The sequence below is a fragment of the Grampus griseus genome, assembly GCF_964374135.1.
Source record: "Grampus griseus genome assembly, chromosome: 15".
NCBI lineage: Eukaryota > Metazoa > Chordata > Mammalia > Artiodactyla > Delphinidae > Grampus > Grampus griseus.
In genome coordinates this window covers 51,006,111-51,027,971 of record NC_139009.1, presented here as the reverse complement: position 1 = coordinate 51,027,971, position 21,861 = coordinate 51,006,111, and the positions used below count along the sequence as shown (strand labels likewise).

The 21,861-nt window shown below is 35.8% G+C and overlaps 1 protein-coding gene across 3 annotated transcripts in view; it reads left to right on the top strand.

Annotated features, from left to right (window-relative positions):
• USP34 (ubiquitin specific peptidase 34) overlaps nucleotides 1-21,861 on the top strand; it is a 231,836-nt gene that overhangs the window by 70,546 nt on the left and 139,429 nt on the right. For all 3 annotated transcript variants that reach the window (XM_082672022.1, XM_082672023.1, XM_082672021.1), the window contains exons 9-10: nucleotides 6,204-6,285; nucleotides 6,373-6,465. In XM_082672022.1, the coding sequence (XP_082528148.1) occupies nucleotides 6,204-6,285; nucleotides 6,373-6,465 (175 nt within the window). The remainder of the gene's footprint in view (nucleotides 1-6,203; nucleotides 6,286-6,372; nucleotides 6,466-21,861) is intronic.

Below are 21,861 nucleotides of genomic sequence, written 5' to 3'. Positions count from 1 at the left end.
AGAGAACAAATTGGTAGTTTCAGAGGTATGGAGGTCAGGGGAGGGCAAAACAGGTGAAGGATGTCAAAAGGTACAAATTTCTAGTTATGAAATAAATGTCATGAGGATAGTAATGTATAGCATGGTGGCTATAGTTGATAATATAGTATTGCATATTTGAAAGTTGCTAGGAGAGTAGATCTTAAAAGCCCTCATCACAAGGGAAAGAATTTTTTTTCTAACTATATATGATGATGGGTGTTGACTTACTGTGGTGATCATTTAGCAATATATATAAATATTGAATCATTATGTTGTACACTTGAAACTAATATAATGTTATATGTCAGTTGTACCTCGATTATAAAAAGAGTTTTTAGAAAAATATCAAATAAAAGAAAGCAACATTGAGAGATCATTGGAATACGCAAATGAGAGCCACGTCTCTTTTTTCTGAGGGAATGGGGTAGGGGGAAGGATGTTGATGGTCTATCTGTGATGGCATTTTTACATAAAGGGAAGAGCCTCCCTTGCATTGTTCTGACTGAAGTGGGAACTTCAAAACAAATCTTAGTTTTGTGAAACATCTTTCTTTAAAGGAGTTCTGCAAACGGATTGTAGAACAAATTGTGTATCTAAAGTTACTATATAAGATTTGCATTTAATCAAACCCTCTGTCTTCTTCCAGTCAAAGGCAAACAGCTAGTCACATTATTGCACTGAGTCATTCTTTTAAAGAGAACCCACTCTAGGAAGCACTTGATGCTAATGACATGTTCTTTTTACCCATTAAAGCAGTGGGTGACAATAATTTAAAAAAATACTCAGGGGTTCAGTATTAGCTAATTCAGTGCAGTGACGTTATAGAATATAACTGCCAAGAGTAGTAGGAATTGGCTATATTTCTTTTTCTCCCTTCAGTTCTGTTGGTTTTTGCTTCATGTATTTTAGGACATTTTGTTGGGTACATATATGTTTATAGTTGTTACGTTCCTGATAATTTCATCCTTTCATCATTATAAAATATCCCTCTTTGTCTCTTTAAAACAATTTTTAGTTTAGTGTATTTTGTTTGATGTTAGTATAGCCACTGCAGCTTTATTATGCTTACTGTTTTCATGGTATATCTTTTTCCATCCTCTTATTTTCAACCTGTTTGTTTTTGGATCTAAAGTATGTCTCTTGGAGGTAGCATTTGGTTGGATTGAAGAAGAAAAAAAAATCCGCTCCTACCATCTCTCCCTTTTGATAGGAGTATTTAATCCAGTCACTCTTAATATTATATAGTTGGATTTATGCCTGCCGTTTTGCTGTTGGGTTTTTGTATGTCTTCCTCAAAAAATTTTTTTTTCTGTTTCTCCTTTGCTGCCTTATTTTGCAGTATGTCAGTATACGGTAGTACAGTTGTCCCTTGGTATATGTGGGGGATTGGTTCCAGGATCACCTGTGGATACCAAAATCTTCAGATGCTCAACTCCCTTATATAAAGTCATGTAGTGTTTGCATGTAATCTGTACATATCCTCCTGTATACTTTAAATCATCTCTTGATTACTTACAATACCTAATACAATGTAGGTGTTATGTAAATAGTTGCAAGCATTTGGCAAATTCAAGTTTTGCCTTTTGGAACTTTCTGGAATTTTTTTTAAGAAATATTTTTGATCCTCTGTTGGTTGCATCTATGGATGCAGAACCCATGGATACAGAGGGAGTACTGTATACCATTTTAATTCCATTTTTTTATACTTTAAAAATTATTTTGCCAGTGGTTGCTGTATGGGTTACAATATGCATTTTAATTTAATACTGTCTACTTCAGATTAATCACAATTCTGGTAGAATATAGGAACAGTGCTTCAGTATAGCTCTATTCCTTTGTTTCTGATAAGTCAGCTGCGAATCTTATTGTGGTTCCTTTCTATGTGCTTAGTTCTTTTTCTCTTGTTGCTTTTAAGATTTTTCTGTTGCTCTTTGGCTTTTAAGAGTTTGACTCTGATGTCTCTGGGTGTTGATATCCTTGTGTTTATCTTAGTTGGCGCTTGTTGTGATTCTTGGCTGTGTAGATGAACATTTTTCATCAAATTTGGGATGTTTGACCATAGTTTCTTCAAATTTTCTTTCTGTTCTCCTTACTCCTTCTGGGAGTCCCAGTATATATATGTTTCCAGAGCCCTGAATGATTGTTACTGATAACATTGTCCAGTTTTATGCTTGCTCAGTTATAGTTAACAGTTCTCGGCTGTTACAAAAGTCCCTGAGTCTCCTTTCAGTGTTTTTCAAGAAACTGAAAGAATGGGATTTATTTTTTAGAATTATTTTTAGTTGTTGAATTGTCTTTTTGTATGTTAAACATCATAGAGTTGATTCATGGATCATAGCTTCTGTTGGGTTACTCAGAAATAGGTAAAATATACCACTACTAGTTTTATTTTAATGTTTTACCCTTTGAGGTCATATATCTAATTCATAGCTTATTAAAAATCTTTAGAATAATTTTAAAATTAAATATAATTCTTCTATGGATAAACAAGAAAAGAAATTGTTCAGTCCTTCCAGTTTTTCTGTGTATAATTTACATAACTGAAAAAACTTGGGGTCTTTTCACTGCTCATCCTATTTTGAAACCATTTTTCTTCTACCCACAATATACATATCACTACTTTTTTCATTAGCTGTTCTTCTGTAGTAGCCATTTAAATTTTTTTTAAAGAATTGCTCTGAAAGGGCCTGTCTCAATTAAATAAATTGAATCAACAGTTAATGACCTTCCAACACAAAGTACCAGGACCAGATGGGTTCATTGGTAAATTTAACCAAATATTTAAGGAAGGAATTATACCAATTCTCTATAGTCTTTTTCAGAAGATAGCAGAGGGAAGCCTTACCAGCATTACCCTAATACCAAAACCAGACAAAGGCATTACAAGAAAACGACAGACCAGTACTTCCCATGAACATACATATAAAAATCCTCATAAAATATTAGCAAATCGAATCCAGCAAGGTATAAAAAGAATTATACACCACAACCAAGTGAGATTTAGCTCAGGTATTCAAGGCTGGTTCAGCGTTTCAAGATCAATTAATGTAAAGTCAAAATTTTGACAAGGTCAAATTTTATCATTCATGATAAAAAAAACCTCTCAGTAAACTAGGCATAGAGAGGAACTTCATCAACATGTTAAAGAACATCTACAAAACCTCCTACAGCTAACATCATACTTAATGATGTGAAGGTCAAAGCTGTTTCACTAAGGTCAGGAACAAGGAAAGGGTGTCCACTCTCACCACTGCTTTTCAGCATTGTACTGGAAAATCCTACCTGATGCAACAAGAGAAGAAAAGGAAATAAAAGGTGTATAGATTAGGAAGGCAGAAGTAAAACTGTCTTTGATCACAGATGACCTGATCATCTATGTAGAAAATCTGAAAGAATTGACAGTCTCATGGAACTAATGAGCATTTATAGCAGGATTGCAGGATACAAAGTTAGTAATCAAAAGTCAGTCACGGGCTTCCCTGGTGGCGCAGTGGTTGAGAGTCCGCCTGCCAATGCAGGGGACACGGGTTCGTGCCCCGGTCTGGGAAGATCCCACATGCCGCAGAGCGACTAGGCCTGTGAGCCATGGCCACTGAGCCTGTGCGTCCGGGGACTGTGCGTCTGGAGCCTGTGCTCCGCAACGGGAGAGGCCACAACAGTGAGAGACCCGCGTACCACAAAAAAAAAAAAAAAAAAAATTTCGTATATATCAGCAGTGAACAAATAGAATTTGAAATTTAAAATACAATACCATTTACATTAACACCACAAAAAATGAAATACTTAGGTATAAATCTAACAATATGAAAAGGTCTATATGAGGAAAATAACAAAACTCTGATGAAAGATAGCAAAGATGAGCTAAATAAATGGAGAGATATTCCATGTCTATGGATAGGAAGACTTAAAATTGTAAAGGTATCAGTCCTTTCCAGCTTGATCTATAGATTCATTGCAGTCTCAATCAAAATCAAAGTAAGTTATTTTGTGGATCTCGACAAACTGATTCTAACATTTGTTTAAATAGAGAGGCAAAAGACCCAGAATAGCCAACACAGTTTTGAAAGGAAACAACAAAGTTGGAGGACCGACATTACCCACCTTCAAGAGTTACTGTAAAATTACAGTGATCAAGACAGTGCAGTATTGGTGAAAGAACAGACAAATAGGTCAATGGAACAGAATACAGTGCTCAGAAATAGGCCCATATAAATATAGTCAGCTGATATTTAACAAAGGAGCAAAGACAGTAGTACAAAGCAGCAGAGATAGGGTTTTCAACAAATGGTGCTGAAACAATTGGACAACCACATGGGAAAAAAAATCTAGACACATCTCACACCCTTCACAAAAATTAATTCAAAATGGACCACACACCTAAACATAGAATGTAAAACTATAACGCTCCTAAAAGATAACATAGGAAAAAATCTAGATGACCTTGGGTATGGTGGTAACCTTTTGAGTTCAACACCATGATCCATGAATTGGTAAGCTGGACTTCTTTAAAAATAAAAACTTCTGCTCTGCGAAAGACAATGTCAAGAGAATGAGAAGACAGCCGTAGACAGGGGAAAATACTTGTAAAAGACACATCTGTTAAAGGACTGTTATCCAAAATATACACAGAACTCTTAAAAATTTAACAGTAAGAAAATGAACAATCTGATTAAAAAATACACTGACTTTAGCAGACACTCCACCAAAGAAGACATACAGATGGCAAATGAGCACATGCAAAGATGCTCCTCTTTCATCAGGGAAATGCAAATCAAAACAACGATGAGATTGCATTACATGCCTATTGGAATGGTCAAAATCCAGAACACTGATAACACCAAATGCTGACAAGGATGTGGAGCAACAGGAATTCTCATTCACCGCTGGTGGGAATGCAAGAAGGTACAGCCACTTCAGAAGACAGTTTCATAGTTTCTTAAAAAACTCAGCGTACTCTTCCCATATGATCCAGCAGTCATGTTCCCTGGCATTTATCCAAAGGAGTTGAAAACATGTCCACACAAAAACCTGCACACGGGTGATTATAGCAGCTTTATTCATAATTGCTCAAACCTGGAATGAACCAATGGGCTAATGACAAATGAAAGAAAATGGATAAATCTTAATGCTGAGTGAAAGAATCTAAATTTTATAAAACAGTACATCCTGTATCTTTTTTTATATGAAGTTCTAGAAAATGAAAACTATGTAATAACAGAAAGCACATCATGGGTTGTCTGGGCAGTGGGTTGTGGGAGCTGAGAAAAAGAGGGATTAAAAAGGGGCATAAAGAAACTTTTTTTTTTTTTAAAGAAACTTTTTGGGTTGATGTGTTTGTTATCTTGGCAGTGCTGATGGATTCATAGATGTACATTTAAGTTTAAATTCATTGAACTCTATATACTTTAAATATGTTTAGTTTACTATATTTCATACATATCTCAAAGCTGTAAAAGACAAATTAACTGATAAACTTACATTACCTTATTGGTAACATAATAATTTAATTTTCTGTGCCAGTGATTTATTACTCTAAAAGAATTGATAGCTCTTTTTACAAAATGAAGGATAATCTAAAACTGTTCAAAAATAAAAAGTTTACTTTTTGAAATGAAAGATGAGTTGTTCCTAAGTGTAACCAAGTGTTCTGAACAGTCAGTTGATAACTTTAGGGATCACATTAGCAGAACCTTCGTTAATATCAGGCAGGAAGGAGACTTGCCATTTGGCTTGGAGATTCTTCTTTTTTTCTTCCCCCACCCTTTTGGTAACCTACTTTTCTGATGTTATCTTACCATAGAGGACATACGGGGAACCCTTCCCTGAATGCCTCAGTGCCTACTATGGAAATTAAAAATGGGAAGGCAAGGTCTTTGAGTAAGAAAATACATCAGTTTTTGGGTGTTACCCTTGGTATTCTCACCTGTGTACCTGGTGTTAGTTATCCTAACTTTTCAGATTTTTTTTTGCTTGTTTATAAATTCAGGTAGTATTATCATTTCTTGTATTTCTGTTTCAGTTATTCTTCATAGTACTATTAACAGTTAATTGTATATAATCACTTCTTTATAATTGGTATGTGAACAGTTTTAGATTTTCACCTGAGTCTGCTTTTAGACATGGGAAAGATTGATACTAATATTTTCTTAAATGTATTAACTATTTTTATTATTTGACTTTAGGTCCATTGCAAAAGAACTTGCAGACTGGCTTATAAGCAACAATGTGGTAGAGCATATATTTGGACCAAATTTACATATTGAGGTTTGTGGACTAATATGTGACTTATCTGCTCTATTAAGAGAGAAGAATGCTTTTAAAAATTAACTGTAATAAGTTTTTCTTTTCCAGATTATCAAACAGTGCCAAGTGATTTTGAATTTTTTGGCAGCAGAAGGGCGACTGAGTACTCAGCATATTGACTGCATTTGGGCTGCAGCACAGGTAATATCAACAGCTTAACATAAGTGCTTCTTTATTATTTGTTCCGTTCTAAGTTCTTTACTCCCCTATAAGGTACGTTCTATTATTATCCTCATTTGTCGCTAAAGAAACCATGCCATGGGAAAAGTTGGGGATCAAATCTAAGAAATCTGGCTTCAGAGTCCATGTCTTATCTTACTGTACTACTGGTACAATCGAAGGAAATGAGAGTCAGTCTGTTAGAGGTTCTTGGTTTATTAAGAGATAGTTTCCTATTAATTTATACAATCAATGCTTCTGTCCTGAACATTGTATTCATATGTTTTTTTTCTATTATACTATTTTCTTCTTTAATTTAATTTTTTGAATAGGCACATATCCATATAGTTCAAATTTCAAAAAGTAGATATAAAAGGATATGCTATACATTTTCCCCCTTCTGCCTATGTCTCCCATGCATGCAGTTCCTAACCTCTCAGGTGCATCATAGATTTTCTATATAAATTGCCAATTGTAAACATTTCTCTTCCCTGTCCTCTTTTCCACAGATGTATCATACTAAACGGATTTGGCTTTTTTTCACTAACAGTTTGTCCTGGAGATTATTATTCCATGTCAATATATAAAACACATTTTTTCTTTTTTAGGACTGTATAGTGTTTCATTATATGCATGAACCATAATTTATTTAACCAGTTCCTGTTCATAGGCACTATTTTTCCAATCTTTTTTATTATAAACAATGCTACAATAAGTAACTTATAGTAGTCAGCTAATCCATATGCAAAACTATTACATAGGATACATTCCTACTTATAAGTAGTATTGTCAGGTTAAAGTAAGTGTGGTTTACTTGTGGTAGCTAATGGTGTGATAGTGCCACTTTCACCTTATTCTCCTCAATAATTTTTTTTAACATCTTTATTGGAGTATAATTGCTTTACAACGTTGTGTTAGTTTATGCTGAATAACAAAGTGAATCAGCTATATGTATATATATATCCCCATATCCCCTTCCTCTCGTGTCTCTCTCCCACCCTCCCTATCCCATCCCTCTAGGTGGTCACAAAGCACCGAGCCGATCTCCCTGTGCGATGCAGCTGCTTCCCACTAGCTATTTTATATTTGGTAGTGTATATATGTCAGTGCTGTCTAACTTCTTCCCCGCTTATCCTTATCCCCTCCCCGTGTTCTCAAGTCCATTCTCTATGTCTGTGTCTTTATTCCTGTCCTGCCCCTAGGTTCGTGAGAAACTTTTTTTACAGATTCCATATATATGTGTTAGCATGTGGTACTTGTTTTTCTCCTTCTTACTTCACTCTGTATGAGACACTCGAGGTCCATCCACCTCTCTACAAATAACTCAATTTTGTTTCTTTTTAAGGCTGAGTGTAATATTCCATTGTATATATGTGCCACATCTTTATCCATTCATCTGTTGATGGACACTTAGGTTGCTTCCATGTCCTGGCTATTGTAAATAGAGCTGCAGTGAGCATTGTGGTACATGACTCTTTTTGAATTATGGTTTTCTCAGGGTATATGCCCAGTAGTGGGATTGCTGGGTCATATGGTAATTCTATTTTTAGTTTTTTAAGGAATCGCCATACTGTTCTCCATAGTGGCTATACTGTTCTCCATAGTGGCTATATCAATTTACATTCCCACCAACAGTGGAAGAGGGTTCCCTTTTCTCCACACCCTCTCCAGCATTATTGTTTGTAGATTTTTTGATGGTGGCCATTCTGACCGGTGTGAGGTGATAACCTCATTGTAGTTTTGATTTGCATTTCTCTAATGATTAATGATGTTGAGCATCCTTTCATGTGTTTGTTGGCAATCTGTATATCTTCTTTGGAGAAATGTCTGTTTAGGTCTTCTGCCCATTTTTGGATTGGGTTGTTTGTTTTTTTGATATTAAGCTGCATGAACTGTTTATATATTTTGGAGATTAATCCTTTGTCAGTTGCTTCGTTTGCAAATATTTTCTCCCATTGGAGGGTTGTCCTTTAGTCTTGTTTATGTTTTCCTTTGCTGTGCAAAAGCTTTTAAGTTTCATTACGTCCCATTTGTTTATTTTTGTTTTTATTTCCCTTTTTCTAGGAGGTGGGTCAAAAAGGATCTTGCTGTGATTTATGTCATAGAGTATTCTGCCTATGTTTTCCTCTAGGAGTTTGATAGTGTCTGGCCTTACATTAAGGTCTTTAATCCATTTGGAGTTTAATTTTGTATATGGTGTTAGGGAGTGTTCTAATTTCATTCTTTTACATGTAGCTGCCCAGTTTTCCCACCACCACTTACTGAAGAGGCTGTCTTTTCTCCATTGTATATTATTGCCTCCTTTAACAAAGATAAGGTTATCTTTGAGAGATTATCATATCATAACATGCACATATGTTATCATACGTGCATGGGTTTATCTCTGGGCTTTCTATCCTGTTCCATTGATCTTCATTTCTCTTTTTGTGCCAGTACCATACTGTCTTGATTACTGTAGCTTTGTAGTATAACTACAAAGTCTTAAGTCTGAAGTCAGGGAGCCTGATTCCTCTAGCTCTGTTTTTCTTTTTCTTTTTTTTTTTTGCGGTACGCAGGCCTCTCACTGTTGTGGCCTCTCCCGTTGCGGAGCACAGGCTCCAGGCGCGCAGGCTCAGCGGCCATGACTCATGGGCCCAGCTGCTCCGCGGCATGTGGGATCTTCCCGGACCTGGGCACGAACCCGTGTCCCCTGCATCGGCAGGCGGACTCTCAACCACTGCGCCACCAGGGAAGCCCCTGTTTTTTTTAAGATTGCTTTGGCTATTGGAGGTCTTTTGTGTTTCCATACAAATTGTGAAATTTTTTGTTGTAGTTCTGTGAAAGATACCATTGGTAGTATGATAGGGATTGCATTGAATCTGTACATTGCTTTGGGTAGTATAGTCATTTTCACAATGTTGATTCTTCCAATCCAAGAACATGGTATATCTCTCCATCTGTTTGTATCATCTTTAATTTCTTTCATCAGTGTCTTATGGTTTTCTGCATACAGGTCTTTTGTCTCCTTAGGTAGGTTTATTCCAAGGTATTTTATTCTTTTTGTTGCAGTGGTAAATGGGAGTGTTTCCTTAATTTCTCTTTCAGATTTTTCATCATTAGTGTATAGGAATGCAAGAGATTGCTGCGCATTAATTCTGTATTCTGCTACTTTACCAAATTCATTGCTTAGCTCTAGTAGTTTTCTAGTAGTTTTCTAGTAGTTTTCTTTAGGACTCTCTGTGTATAGTATCATGTCATCTGCAAACAGTGAGTTTTACTTCTTCTTTTCCAATTTGGATTCCTTTTATTTCTTCTCTGATTGCCATGGCTAAAACTTCCAAAACTATGTTGAATAATAGTGGTGAGAGTGGGCAACTTTGTCTTGTTCCTGATCTTAGCGGAAATGGTTTCAGTTTTTCACCATTGAGAACGATGTTGGCTGTGGGTTTGGAATATATGGCCTTTATTATGTTGAGGTAGGTTCCCTCTATGCCTACTCTCTGGAGAGTTTTTATCATAAATGAGTGAATTTTGTTGAAAGTTTTTTCTTCATCTGTTGAGATTATCGTATGGTTTTTATCCTTCAATTTGTTAATATGGTGCATCACATTGATTGATTTGCGTACTTTGAAGAATCCTTGAATTCCTGGGATAAACACCTTTTGATCATGGTGTATGATCCTTTTAATGTGCTGTTGGACTCTGTTTGCTAGTAGTTTGTTGAGGATTTTTGCATCTATGTTCATCAGTGATAGTGGCCTGTAGTTTTCTTTTTTTGTGACATCTTTGTCTGGTTTTGGTATCAGGGTGTTAGCTCTTCTCTTAACGTTTGATAGAATTCACCTGTGAAGCTGTCTGGTCCAGGGCTTTTTGTTGTAGGAAGATTTTTATTCACAGTTTCAATTTCAGTGCTTGTGATTGGTCTGTTTAATATTTTCGATTTCTTCCTTGTTCAGTCTCAGAAGGTGGTTCATTTCTAAGAATTTGTCCATTTCTTCCAGGTTGTCCATTTTATTGGCATATAGTTGCTTGTAGAAATCTCTCATGATCCTTTGTATTTCTGCAGTGTCAGTTGTTACTTCTTTTTCACTTCTAATTCTGTTGATTTGAATCTTCTCCCTTCTTTTCTTGATGATTCTGGCTAATGGTTTATCAATTTTGTTTATCTTCTCAAAGAGCTTTTGGTTTTATTCATCTTTGTTATTGTTTCCTTCATTTCTTTTTCATTTATTTCTGATCTGATATTTCTGATTTCTTTCCTTCTGCTAACTTTGGTTTTTTTTTGTTCTTCTTTCTCTGATTGCATTAGGTGTAAGGTTAGATTGTTTATTTGAGTTGTTTCTTGTTTCTTGAGGATTGTATTGCTATAAACTTCCCTCTTAGAACTGCTTTTGCTGCATCCCATAGGTTTTGGGTCATCTTGCTTTCACTGTCATTTGTTTCTAGGTATTTTTTGATTTCCTCTTAGATTTCTTCAGTGATCTCTTGGTTATTTAGTAGTGTATTGGTTAGCCTCCATGTGTTTGTATTTTTCATAGTTTTTTCCTGTAATTGATATCTAGTCTCATAGCTTTGTGGTTGGAAAAGATACTTGATATGATTTCAGTTTTCTTAAATTTACCAAGGCTTGATTTGTGACCGAAGAGATATGATCTATCCTGGAGAATGTTCCATGAGCACTTGAGAAGAAAGTACATTCTGTTGTTTTTGGATGGAATGTCCTGTTAATATCAATTAAGTCCATCTTGTTAAATGTGTCATTTAAAGCTTGTGTTTCCTTATTTATTTTCATTTTGGATGATCTGTTTGGTGAAAGTGGGGTGCTAAAATCCCCTACTATGATTGTGTTACTGTCAATTTCCCGTTTTATGGCTGTTAGCATTTGCCTTATGTATTGAGGTGCTCCTATGTTGGGTGCATAAATATTTACAATTGTTATATCTTCTTGGATTGATCCCTTGATCACTATGTAGTGTCCTTCTTTGTCTCTTGTAATAATCTTTAAAGTCAATTTTGTCTGATATGAGAATTGCTGCTCCAACTTTCTTGTGATTTCCATTTGCACGGAATATCTTTTTCCATCCCCTCAGTTTCAGTCTGTATGTGTCCCTAGGTCTGAAGTGGCTCTCTTGTAGACAGCATATATATGGGTCTTGTTTTTGTATCCATTCAGCCAGTCTATGTCTTTTGGTTGAAGCATTTAATCTATTTACATTTAAGGTAATTATCAATATGTATGTTCCTATTCCCCTTTTCTTAATTGTTTTGGGTTCGTTATTGTAGGTCTTTTCCTTCTCTTGCGTTTCCTGCCTAGAGAAGTTTAGCATCTGTTGTAAAGCTTGTTTGGTGGTGCTGAGTTCTCTTAACTTTCACTTGTCTGTAAAGGTTTTAATTTCTCCACCAAATCTGAATGATATCCTTGCTGGGTAGAGTAATCTTGGTTGTAGGTTTTTCCCTTTCATCACTTTAAATATGTCCTGCCACTCCCTTCTAGCTTGCAGAGTTTCTGCTGATAGATCAGCTGTTAGCCTTATGGGGATTCCCTTGTATGTTATTTGTTGCTTTTCCCTCGCTGCTTTTAATATTTTTACTTTGTATTTAAGTTTTGATAGTTTGATTAATATGTATCTTGGCGTGTTTCTCCTTGGATTTATCCTGTATGGGACTCTCCTTCCTGGACTTGATTGACTATTTGCTTTCCTAGGTTAGGGAAGTTTTCAACTAAAATCTCTTCAAATATTTTCTCAGACCCTTTCTTTTCCTCTTCTTCTTCTGACACCCCTATAATTTGAATGTTGGTGCGTTTAATGTTGTCCTAAAGGTCTCTGAGACTGTCCTCAGTTCTTCTCATTCTTTTTTATTCTGCTCTGCAGTAGTTATTTCCACTGTTTTATCTTCCAGGTCACTATCTGTTCTTCTGCCTCAGTTATTCTGCTATTGATTCCTTCTAGAGAATTTTTAATTTAATATACTGTGTTGTTCCTCATTGTTTGTTTGCTCTTTAGTTCTTCTGGCTCCTTGTTAAACGTTTCTTGTATTTTCTCCATTGTATTTCTGAGATTTTGGATCATCTTTACTGTCATTACTCTGAATTCTTTTTCAGGTAGACTGCCTGTTTCCTCTTCATATGTTTGGTCTGGTGGGTTTTTACCTTGCTCCTTCATCTGCTGCATATTTCTCTGTCTTCTCATTTTGCTTATCTTACTGTGTTTGAGGTCTCCTTTTCAGAGGCTGCAGGTTCGTAGTTCCTGTTGTTTTTGGTGTCTGCCCCCAGTGGGTGAGGTTGGTTCAGTGGCTTGTGTAGGCTTCCTGGTGGAGGGGACTGGTGCCTGCGTTCTGGTGGTGGGGCTGGATCTTGTCTTTCTGGTGGGCAGGACCGCATCCGTTGGTGTGTTTTGGGTTGACTGTGAACTTAGTATGATTTTAGGCAGCCTCTCTGCTAATGGGTGGGGTTGTGTTCCTGTCTTGCTAGTTGTTTGGCATGGTGCATCAAGCACTGGAGCTTGCTGGCCGTTGGATGGAGCTGGGTTTTAGCATTGAGATGGAGATCTCTGGGAGAGCTCTTGCTGATTGATATTACATAGGGCTGGGGGGGTCTCTGGTGGTCCAGTGTCCTGAACTTGTCTCTCCCATCTCAGAGGCTGAGACCTGACATCAGGCTGGAGCACCAAGACTCTGTCAGCCACACAGCTTGTGGAAGGGGACCAGAGCCAGCTGAAGCGGAGAGTCCTGCAGAGAAGTGAATAGGCTGCTAGATCTTTTTTTTTCTTCTTTTTTAAAATCATGTTCTTAAACTTCTTTTTATTTGCTAAACTGATGGGTGAAAAGTGTTTTCATTGATGTTTTAAATTCGGATTTCTTTTGTATGAATCAGGTTGAAAATCTTGTGCTTAACAACCCTTTTTGTTTCCTTTTCTGGTGATGTTTATATTCTTTGCCATTTATCAGTTGCTTTACTTAGTTTCTTTTTTGTAGGAGATCTTTATATATCAGTGAAATCAGACTTTTGTTTGTGTTATGAGTTATGCCTACATTCTGCTTTGATGTCTTCTTGCTGTTTTAGTTAAGGTGGTTTTTGCAGTTGAGTTTCAAGTTTGTGGTTTCACACTTGTGGTTGAATTTTTCATGGCCTGTGGCTTTTGTGTTATGGTTTGAAATGCATTTCAAGATTACAAGAAAATTCCTCTTTAGTTCTTTTCTGTACATTTTGTTTCAATTTTATATTTTAATCTTCGATCCAATAGGAATTTATCATGGTTCAAAGGGTCATGTACGTATCCAACATTTTCCCCCCATTTTTTGGTTATATAGTTGTCCCCATTCCATTTGTTCAGTAATTCTTCTTCTCCTCACTGATTTGAGATACCAGTTTTATCTTGACTGGGTCAATTTCTGGACTTTGTAGACTGACCTATTGGTATATCTAGTCATGATCTATATATCAGAGATTGGTAAACTTATGACCTGTGGGCTGGCCACTTGATTTTGTAAATGGTTTTCTTGCAACTTAGCCTTGCCTATTCTTTTTCATATTTTTGTCTGTGGCTGCTTCCACACTGCAGTGGCAGAGTGCAATATTTGTAACAGAGACCATATCACCTGTAATCTTAAAATATTTATTGTCTGGGCCATCAAGAAGACATTTGCTAGTCCTTGGTTTTATACTAATGTATTTTCTTTTTCCCCCTTGTGTCTATGTAATATTTCTTATTATCTGGCAAGGCTGATTGTTTCTCCTTATATTTTTTTAAAAGAATCTTTATGTCTCTTATTTTTCCATGTGAATTTTAGCATTGATTCTTCTTTAAAAATATTGTTGTTTTTACTGTTATAATGATTATTTTGAGAGGTGAAGTTGTCTTCCTATCCAAAACACGATATGCCATTTGTTTTATTTTGTTTCATTCAGCATTTCAGAGTTATTTGTGTATAGATTTTATTTCATGTTAAGCTTATTCTTAAGGATTTTTTTTTTTAGGATTTTAATTTTATTTATTATTGCTATTAAAATAGCCATTTCTCCCCTTATATTACTTGCTTTCGTCCATTATACTTTATTTCTTCCTTATACTTAATGATCATTGCATATATACTTTTTATATACTTAAGCATTTTCAAATTTTTGATTTTTAATAATTGTGTGCCTTGAAACCTAATATTGGTTGTGGTAATTTTTCAATATAGTTTTTTAAAATTCTCATATTTAATATTGTCTATTTATACATTATTATCATTTTAACACATTAATGAAGCAGTTCATATTTCAGAGTAATCCTAAAATACTTAGGAAGTTCTCTTTCATAACTTTCAGAAAATGTTCTTTTTAGTAGATTTTTAAATTTTATTTTGTTCATAGCAAGGCAAGCAAAATATGAGAACAGTGATATGGTAATATAGAATAAATAACTAAGAATAGTGAAGCACTGTTTATTGAAGGTGAAATTCATCAAATTTATAATTAATAATACGGTGTATTAAAACTTTTAGTGTTTTACCCTAGCAAGAGTTTCAAGTAACCTAATAAGGAAATGATTTAAAAATTCTGGCATAATCTGTGATACAGTCTGAAACAACTTAAAATATCTATAAAAGTTAGTTTAACAAGATTAAATAAGTATATTTTAAAGGTCATTTTATTTGGGTGTTTCTGTGTTTTGTTACTGCTTTACTTTTGAATATACCACAGTTGTAGAATTATCAGGAATTTTTACATTTTGAGTTCTTTTTATTTGAGCACCAACTGTAACTGGCTTCCAAGTGTCCAGGGTTGGTTGGTTTCATACAGAGTCTTGCGTGAGTTTTTTTTCCCTTCCCTCTGGAGTAAGTTTTTGAGGTCACTTTGCTCACTTGGTACACACACTTCACCCAGTAATAATTGGATTGGCTGCTGGTTTTTTCATTGTTTGTATCACAACTCTTACATTGGAATCCAAGGAGAAAAAAGACAAAGGTGATAAACGGGAAATTGATTGGGAAAAAACAAGTGGTTTATAAATATTTGAAAAATGCTTATCTTTGATTATAATTAAATGTAAGTTCAGCTAACATAATAGCATTTTCATATATTGGGTAATTCTCATTATGTTTAACAATACACTGTATTGACCAGAGTGTGGTATAGCTTTAGGAGAACAGTATAGCAGTTCTCTTTCTGGTAATTTATCCTCTAGATACATGTACATGAAGATGTTTGATACAACATTAACTACACTAGCAGATCACGAATGTCTGTCACTGTAGGGCTAGTTAAATAAGTTTTGGGAAATCTGTTTAATAGAATGTTCTGTGGCCAAGAGAAGGACTGAAGTTGCTGTATTATGCTTATGTGGAACAACCTCCAAGAAATATTTTTATTAAACACTATTAAATATTTATTATTTTATCTAAAACAGTAGTTATTTTATTAAGAGAAGACAGCAAGTACACAGTGTATTCTTTCACTGCGTATTAAAACAGTTATAAAAAGGGGATGTACATACACGTATATGTACTCTTTGTACTTGTGACTGTCTGGAACTATTTTGGAAAGTCAGACAAGAAAATTTCACAGGTTTGCTTTTGGGGAAGTGACCTGAAGTAGATGGAGACTTTTATTGTCTATGTTTATGTAGACTGTGAAAATTTTACATGTATTTATTAATTTTTCAGTACATATAAAAACTAGTGTATAAAGTAAACAGTAAACATTTAGACATTTAAATGACTTTCTCTGCCGTTTAAAGTTACTTATTATTCTGGTTTGACTGAGTTACCTCTCTACATCTTCCTCTTCATACCCTCTCACCATAAAATCTTTTAGTCATAGGACATCAAATAAATAAACTTCAGAATCTTTCCACTGTATTGGAATTTATTGTTAAATGCTTTCCATATTTGAAGAACTTACACATAAATTTATGTAACTTCCTGAGATAATAATCTTATCTTAAAATGCAGCTAATAGCTTTTTGGGAATAGATTTTCATGTCTCAATGACAGAAGTAAAATTCCCTAGGATTTAGAAGGAACTTAAATATCATCTGATTCAAATGTGCATTATGTATATTTTGAGGGGAAGTAGTTCATAATTTTCATCAGATTCTCAAAGGGTTTATGTGATGACTAATTTTAGAAATGCTGATATACACTCTCTTGGTTATTAGCTTCTGCATGTATATTTGTACACACATTTAGATTACTGTTTTTTTTGTTTGTTTGTTTGTTTTCGCGGTACGCGGGCCTCTCACTGTTGTGGCCCCTCCTGTTGCGGAGCACAGGCTCTGGGCGCGCAGGCTCAGCGGCCATGGCTCATGGGCCTAGCCGCTCTGCGGCACGTGGGATCTTCCCGGACCGGGGCACGAACCTGTGTCCCCTGCATCGGCAGGCGGACTCTCTCAACCACTGCGCCACCAGGGAAGCCCTAGATTACTGATTTATGAGACATTGCATACTGTTAGCATGTGAAGTTATGATTGTACTTGAATTATAATCTGGCCACTGCAGTATCTGCCTCTATGTTACATCTTATGATTTGAATTCTATTCATTCCTGCTTTTTTAGGAGCTGTTAATATGAATGATGATTCCTTCTTGTATTACATATTCAAACCTCTTGTCTGTACTGTATTCTTTCTTTTATGTTGTTGGGTCTTTTCATATGCCTTTGCTGTCCATACTTAAGGAAGACGACTGGTAAGTGGCCTAGATGTTCTTGGGTGTTGTGAAATATTTTTCCATTACAGCTCTCAGATGGACTCCTGGGAATGGGAAACAGAGGAAGGAATGAGAAAACAGAGGATTTCATGTTCATGTCTCACTCCTGCTGTCCATCAGATCTGGTACTCAGATGAGTTCAGAAATTTTCCCAGTTACAGTGGGAAGATAGACCTATCTCCTCTGCAGCTCACTGACAAATTATTCTGAGCTACAGCTTTCTCTACCTGTACATTTAAAAATGTATTCCCATTCATTTCAGTCATTCAGAAATTTGTTGAAATCTCATATCTATTATTATTAATAGTAATTTTTTTTTTTTGGCTGCACTCTGCGGCATACGGATCTTAGTTCCTTGACCGGGGATTGAACCTGTGTCCCCTGCATTGGGAGCACGGAGTCTTAACCATTGTACCCCAGGGAAGTCCCTCATACCTATTATTGATGCTCATTTTCTTTGTGGGTGTGTTTCTTTTCATTCTAAAATACAGTAACGATTGATTTTCCTCTGTGGAAGATGAGGAAATTCTCATCATTTTTCTCTTCTCATTTTCCACTTGCAGTTTTTATTATGTTATTTTTATTTTATCAAATTATGTAACTTTTAAGTTCTATACTATAAATTATAATTTCCACAGTTGTTTAATCTTAATTTTGTATTTAGCTATATGATTTACCACATATTCTTTTCCTTCATTTCTGTTTTTCTCATTCCTTTTTCCTTATTCCAGGGTTAATTTGTGTTTATTCTCGTATAATTCACAGAGTAGACTTTTGTTTTCCCTTGTTGGTTTATAAACTGGCCCTGTATACAGAGGTCAGGGAGAAACTGAAGAAAGAGGCAGAGAGATCACTCCAGATTGGTAGGTGGCAGGTTTAATAAGCAAGGGAACTTAACTTATGAGGCTTGTCTTCAGTGGCTGCAAGATGAGTAGATCTCTGCACTCACCTGTCAAATCTTACAAGTTTATAAGAGAGGCCTTAATTGGGTTTAGGCATAAATACTATCCAGATGGTCTCAACCCCTTACTCTCTCTCAAGGTTATGTCCTGGGAGTAGCTCCCACTTTGGGAATGGCAGGCAGGCCGAACATATATTCTAATGATGGAGGGTAGTGAGGAGCCGCTGCTTCCCCAGTTTTAGTTCAAAGGTCAACTGGCAGTCCTGTCCTGTCAATTATCTACACCCCCGGTCTCTGAAGAGAAATTTATGGATATTTTGTTCTGGGTTTCTACACACTTGAGATGTCTGATTTCTTTGTACTTGAAGAGTTTGATTGAATGTCATATTACTAGAGCCACTCTTTTGGTTTCCATCAGAACTGTGTAGTATACATGAAGAGTAGTCGTTTTCTGAACAAACAACTTTTATTTTTAATATTTTACAAAGATAATATCCTATCATTTTTTGTTGGTAGAATATTTCTCTCATGTTCAGGTGTTCATAAATCCCATGAGGGTTTTTCTTTTTAACTTGTTTTGAGTTTTTGGTTGATGGCCTTTAACATATATTTTTTCCTTTATTTAAAAATTTTTTATTGTGGTACAAATATATACAACATGATTAACCAGTAATTTAGCATTTTAACCATTCGTAAGTTTACAGTTCAGTGGCATTAAATACATTCACAGTGTTTTTTTAACCATCATTTGTCTGTATCCAAAACTTTGACATCATCCCCAGTAAAAACTCTGTACCTGTTGAACAATAACTCTCCATTCCTCCTTCCCAGGGGGCTTCTAGTTTCCTCCATTCTACATTGTGTCTGTATGAACTTGCCTATTCTAGGTACCTCATTTGATGGAGTCATACAGTATTTGTCTATGTCTGGCTTATTTTACTAAACACAGTTTTTTCAGGGTTCATCCATGTTATAGCATATATAAAATTTTTCTTTTTATGATAAATAATATTCCATTGTATGTATATACCACATTTAGATCCATTTATCCATCAGTGGACATTTGAGTCAATTCCACCTTTTGGATGTTTATTGTAGATGATTACTTCTATGAACATGGATGTACAAATACATGTTTGAATCTCTGCTTTCAGTTCATCTGTATATGTACCTCAGGGTAGAACTTTTGGGTCATATGGTAAATCTAGGTTTAACCTGTAGCAACTGCAGTATTTTACATCCCAGCAGCAATACAGGCAGGTTCTAATTACTTCACATCCTTGTCAACACTTTTGTCTTTTTAAAAAAATTTAGCCATCCTAGTAGTTATGAAGTGGTATCTAATTGTGGTTATAATTTGCATTTATTTGCATCTTAATGACTAATGATGTTGAGCAGCCTTTCATGTGCTTATTGGTCATTTGTGCATCTTCTTCGGAGAAATGGTTATCCTTTTTTAAAAAAAAATTAATTTATTTTTGGCTGCGTTGGGTCTTCGTTGCTGCACACAGGCTTTTCTCTAGTTGTGGCGAGCAGGGACTACTCTTCCTTGCAATGCTCAGGCTTCTCATTGCAGTGGCTTCTCTTGTTGCAGAACACAGGCTCTAGGCATGCAGGCTTCAATAGTTGTGGCCTGTGGGCTCAGTAGTTGTGACTTGTGCGCTCTAGAGCGCAGTCTCAGTAGTTATGGCATACGGGCTTAGTTACTCAGCGACATGTGGGATCTTCCCAGCACGGGGCTCAAACCAGTGTCCCCTGCATTGGCAGGCGGATTCTTAACCACTGCGTCCCCAGGGAAGTCACAGAAATGTTTATCCTTTGCCTGTTCTTGAATTGGGTGGTTTGAGAGTTTCTGTTAAGTTTTTGGAGTACTTTATATAGTCTGGATATTAATCTCTTATCAGATAACGTAATTTGCAAATATTTTCTCCAGCTCTGTAAGTTGTCTTTTGCTTTCCTGAAAGTACCCTTAGATGCACAAAAAAGTCTTAATTTGGGGACTTCCCTAGTGGTTCAGTGGTAAAGAATCGGCCTTGCAATGCAGGGGACGCGGGTTCAATCTGTTGTCAGGGAACTAAGATCCGACATGCTGCAGGACAGCCAAGCCTGCACACCACAACTATTGAGCTTGCACGCTTCAATGAGAGAGCCTGAGTGCCACAAACTACAGAGCACATGCACTTTGGAGCCTATGCACCACAGCTGCAGAGCCCACATGCCCTGGAGCCTGCACATCATAACTAGAGAAAGAAAAAACCTGCAGGCCACAACTAGAGAGAAGCCTGAGCACTGCAATGAAGAAACCTCGCGCCGCAACGAAAGATCCCATGTGATGCAACTAAGACCCGACCCGACACAGCTGAAAAAAAAAGTCTTAATTTTGATGAAGTCTGATTTATTATATATTTTTTCTTTTATTGCCTGTGTTTTTGGTGTCATACAAGTGAAACCGTTGTCAAATCGAGTGTTGTGAAGATTTTATCCAGTGTTTTCTTAAAAAAGTTTTATATATGTCCTGAGTTTAGCTCTTTGATCCATTTTGAGTTAATTTTTGTGTGGGGGATAAGGTAAAGGTCTATATTAACTCTTTTGCATGTGAGTATCCAGTTTTCTGAGCACCGTTTTTTTTTTTTTTTTCTTTTTGTAAAGCCTGTCCTTTCTCTGTTGAATGGTCTTGGCACTGTTGAAAAATCATTTGACCATTTATGTGAGGTTACATTTCTGGGTTCTCTATTGTACTCCATTGTTCTATGTTTGTCTTTACGCCATTGCCACACTGTTTTAATTACTCTATTTTTGTTGTGTTTCAAAGTCTTTTTTTGAAGATTGTTTTTGGCTTTTCAGAACTCCTTCCAATTCCATATGAATTTGAGCACTGGATTTTCCATTTCTGCCAAAAGGCTCTTAGAATTTTGATAGGAATTGTGATGAATCCGTAGATTGCTTTAGGTAGTATTAACAATGTTAAGTCTTCCTATTCATGAACATAGGATGTCTTTCCATTTATTTAAATCATTAATTTCTTTGAGGCGTGTTTGGTAGTTTTCACTGTACAGGTCTTTCACCTACTTTGTTTCATTTCTGAGTATTTATTCTTTGTATGCTATTGTAAATGGAATTGCTATCTTAAATTTCTTGTCAGGTATTTCACTGCTGGTATATCGAAACAGCTGAATTTTGCTTGTTGAGCTTGTACTGTATAACTTTGTGAATTTGCTTATTAGCTCTACTAGCTTTCTATATGTATAAAATCATGTCATTTATGAATAGTTTTACATCTTCCTTTCCAGTTGATTTGCTATTTATTTTTGTGGTCTGATATCTCTGGCTAGAATTTCTATATGGTGTTGAACGGCAGTGATGAATGCGAGCATCATTGTCTTGTTCCTGATCCTAGGGGAAATTTTTTCAGTCATTGGGTACTGAGTGTGATGTTGGCTGTGGACGTTTTCTTTATTCTTAAAGTTCTGAGAGTTTTTATCATGAAAAGGTGTTGGATTTTTGTCAGATGCCTTTTCTGCATCAGTTGAGAAGATTATATGGTTTTTTTCCTTTCTATTAATAGGATGTATTACAGTAAGTGTTTTTCTTATTGAACTACCCTTGTATTCCTGTAGTAAATCTCACTTGGTCACAGTGAAAATTCTTTTAGTATGCAGTTGTATTTGATTTGCTAATATGCAGTTGTATTTGATTTGCTAATATTTTTTGGAGAACTTTAGTATCATTGAAAGAGATATTGCTCTGTGATTTTCTATTCTTAATGAAGGCTTTGGTATCAGGTCAGTGCTAGTCTCATAGAATGAG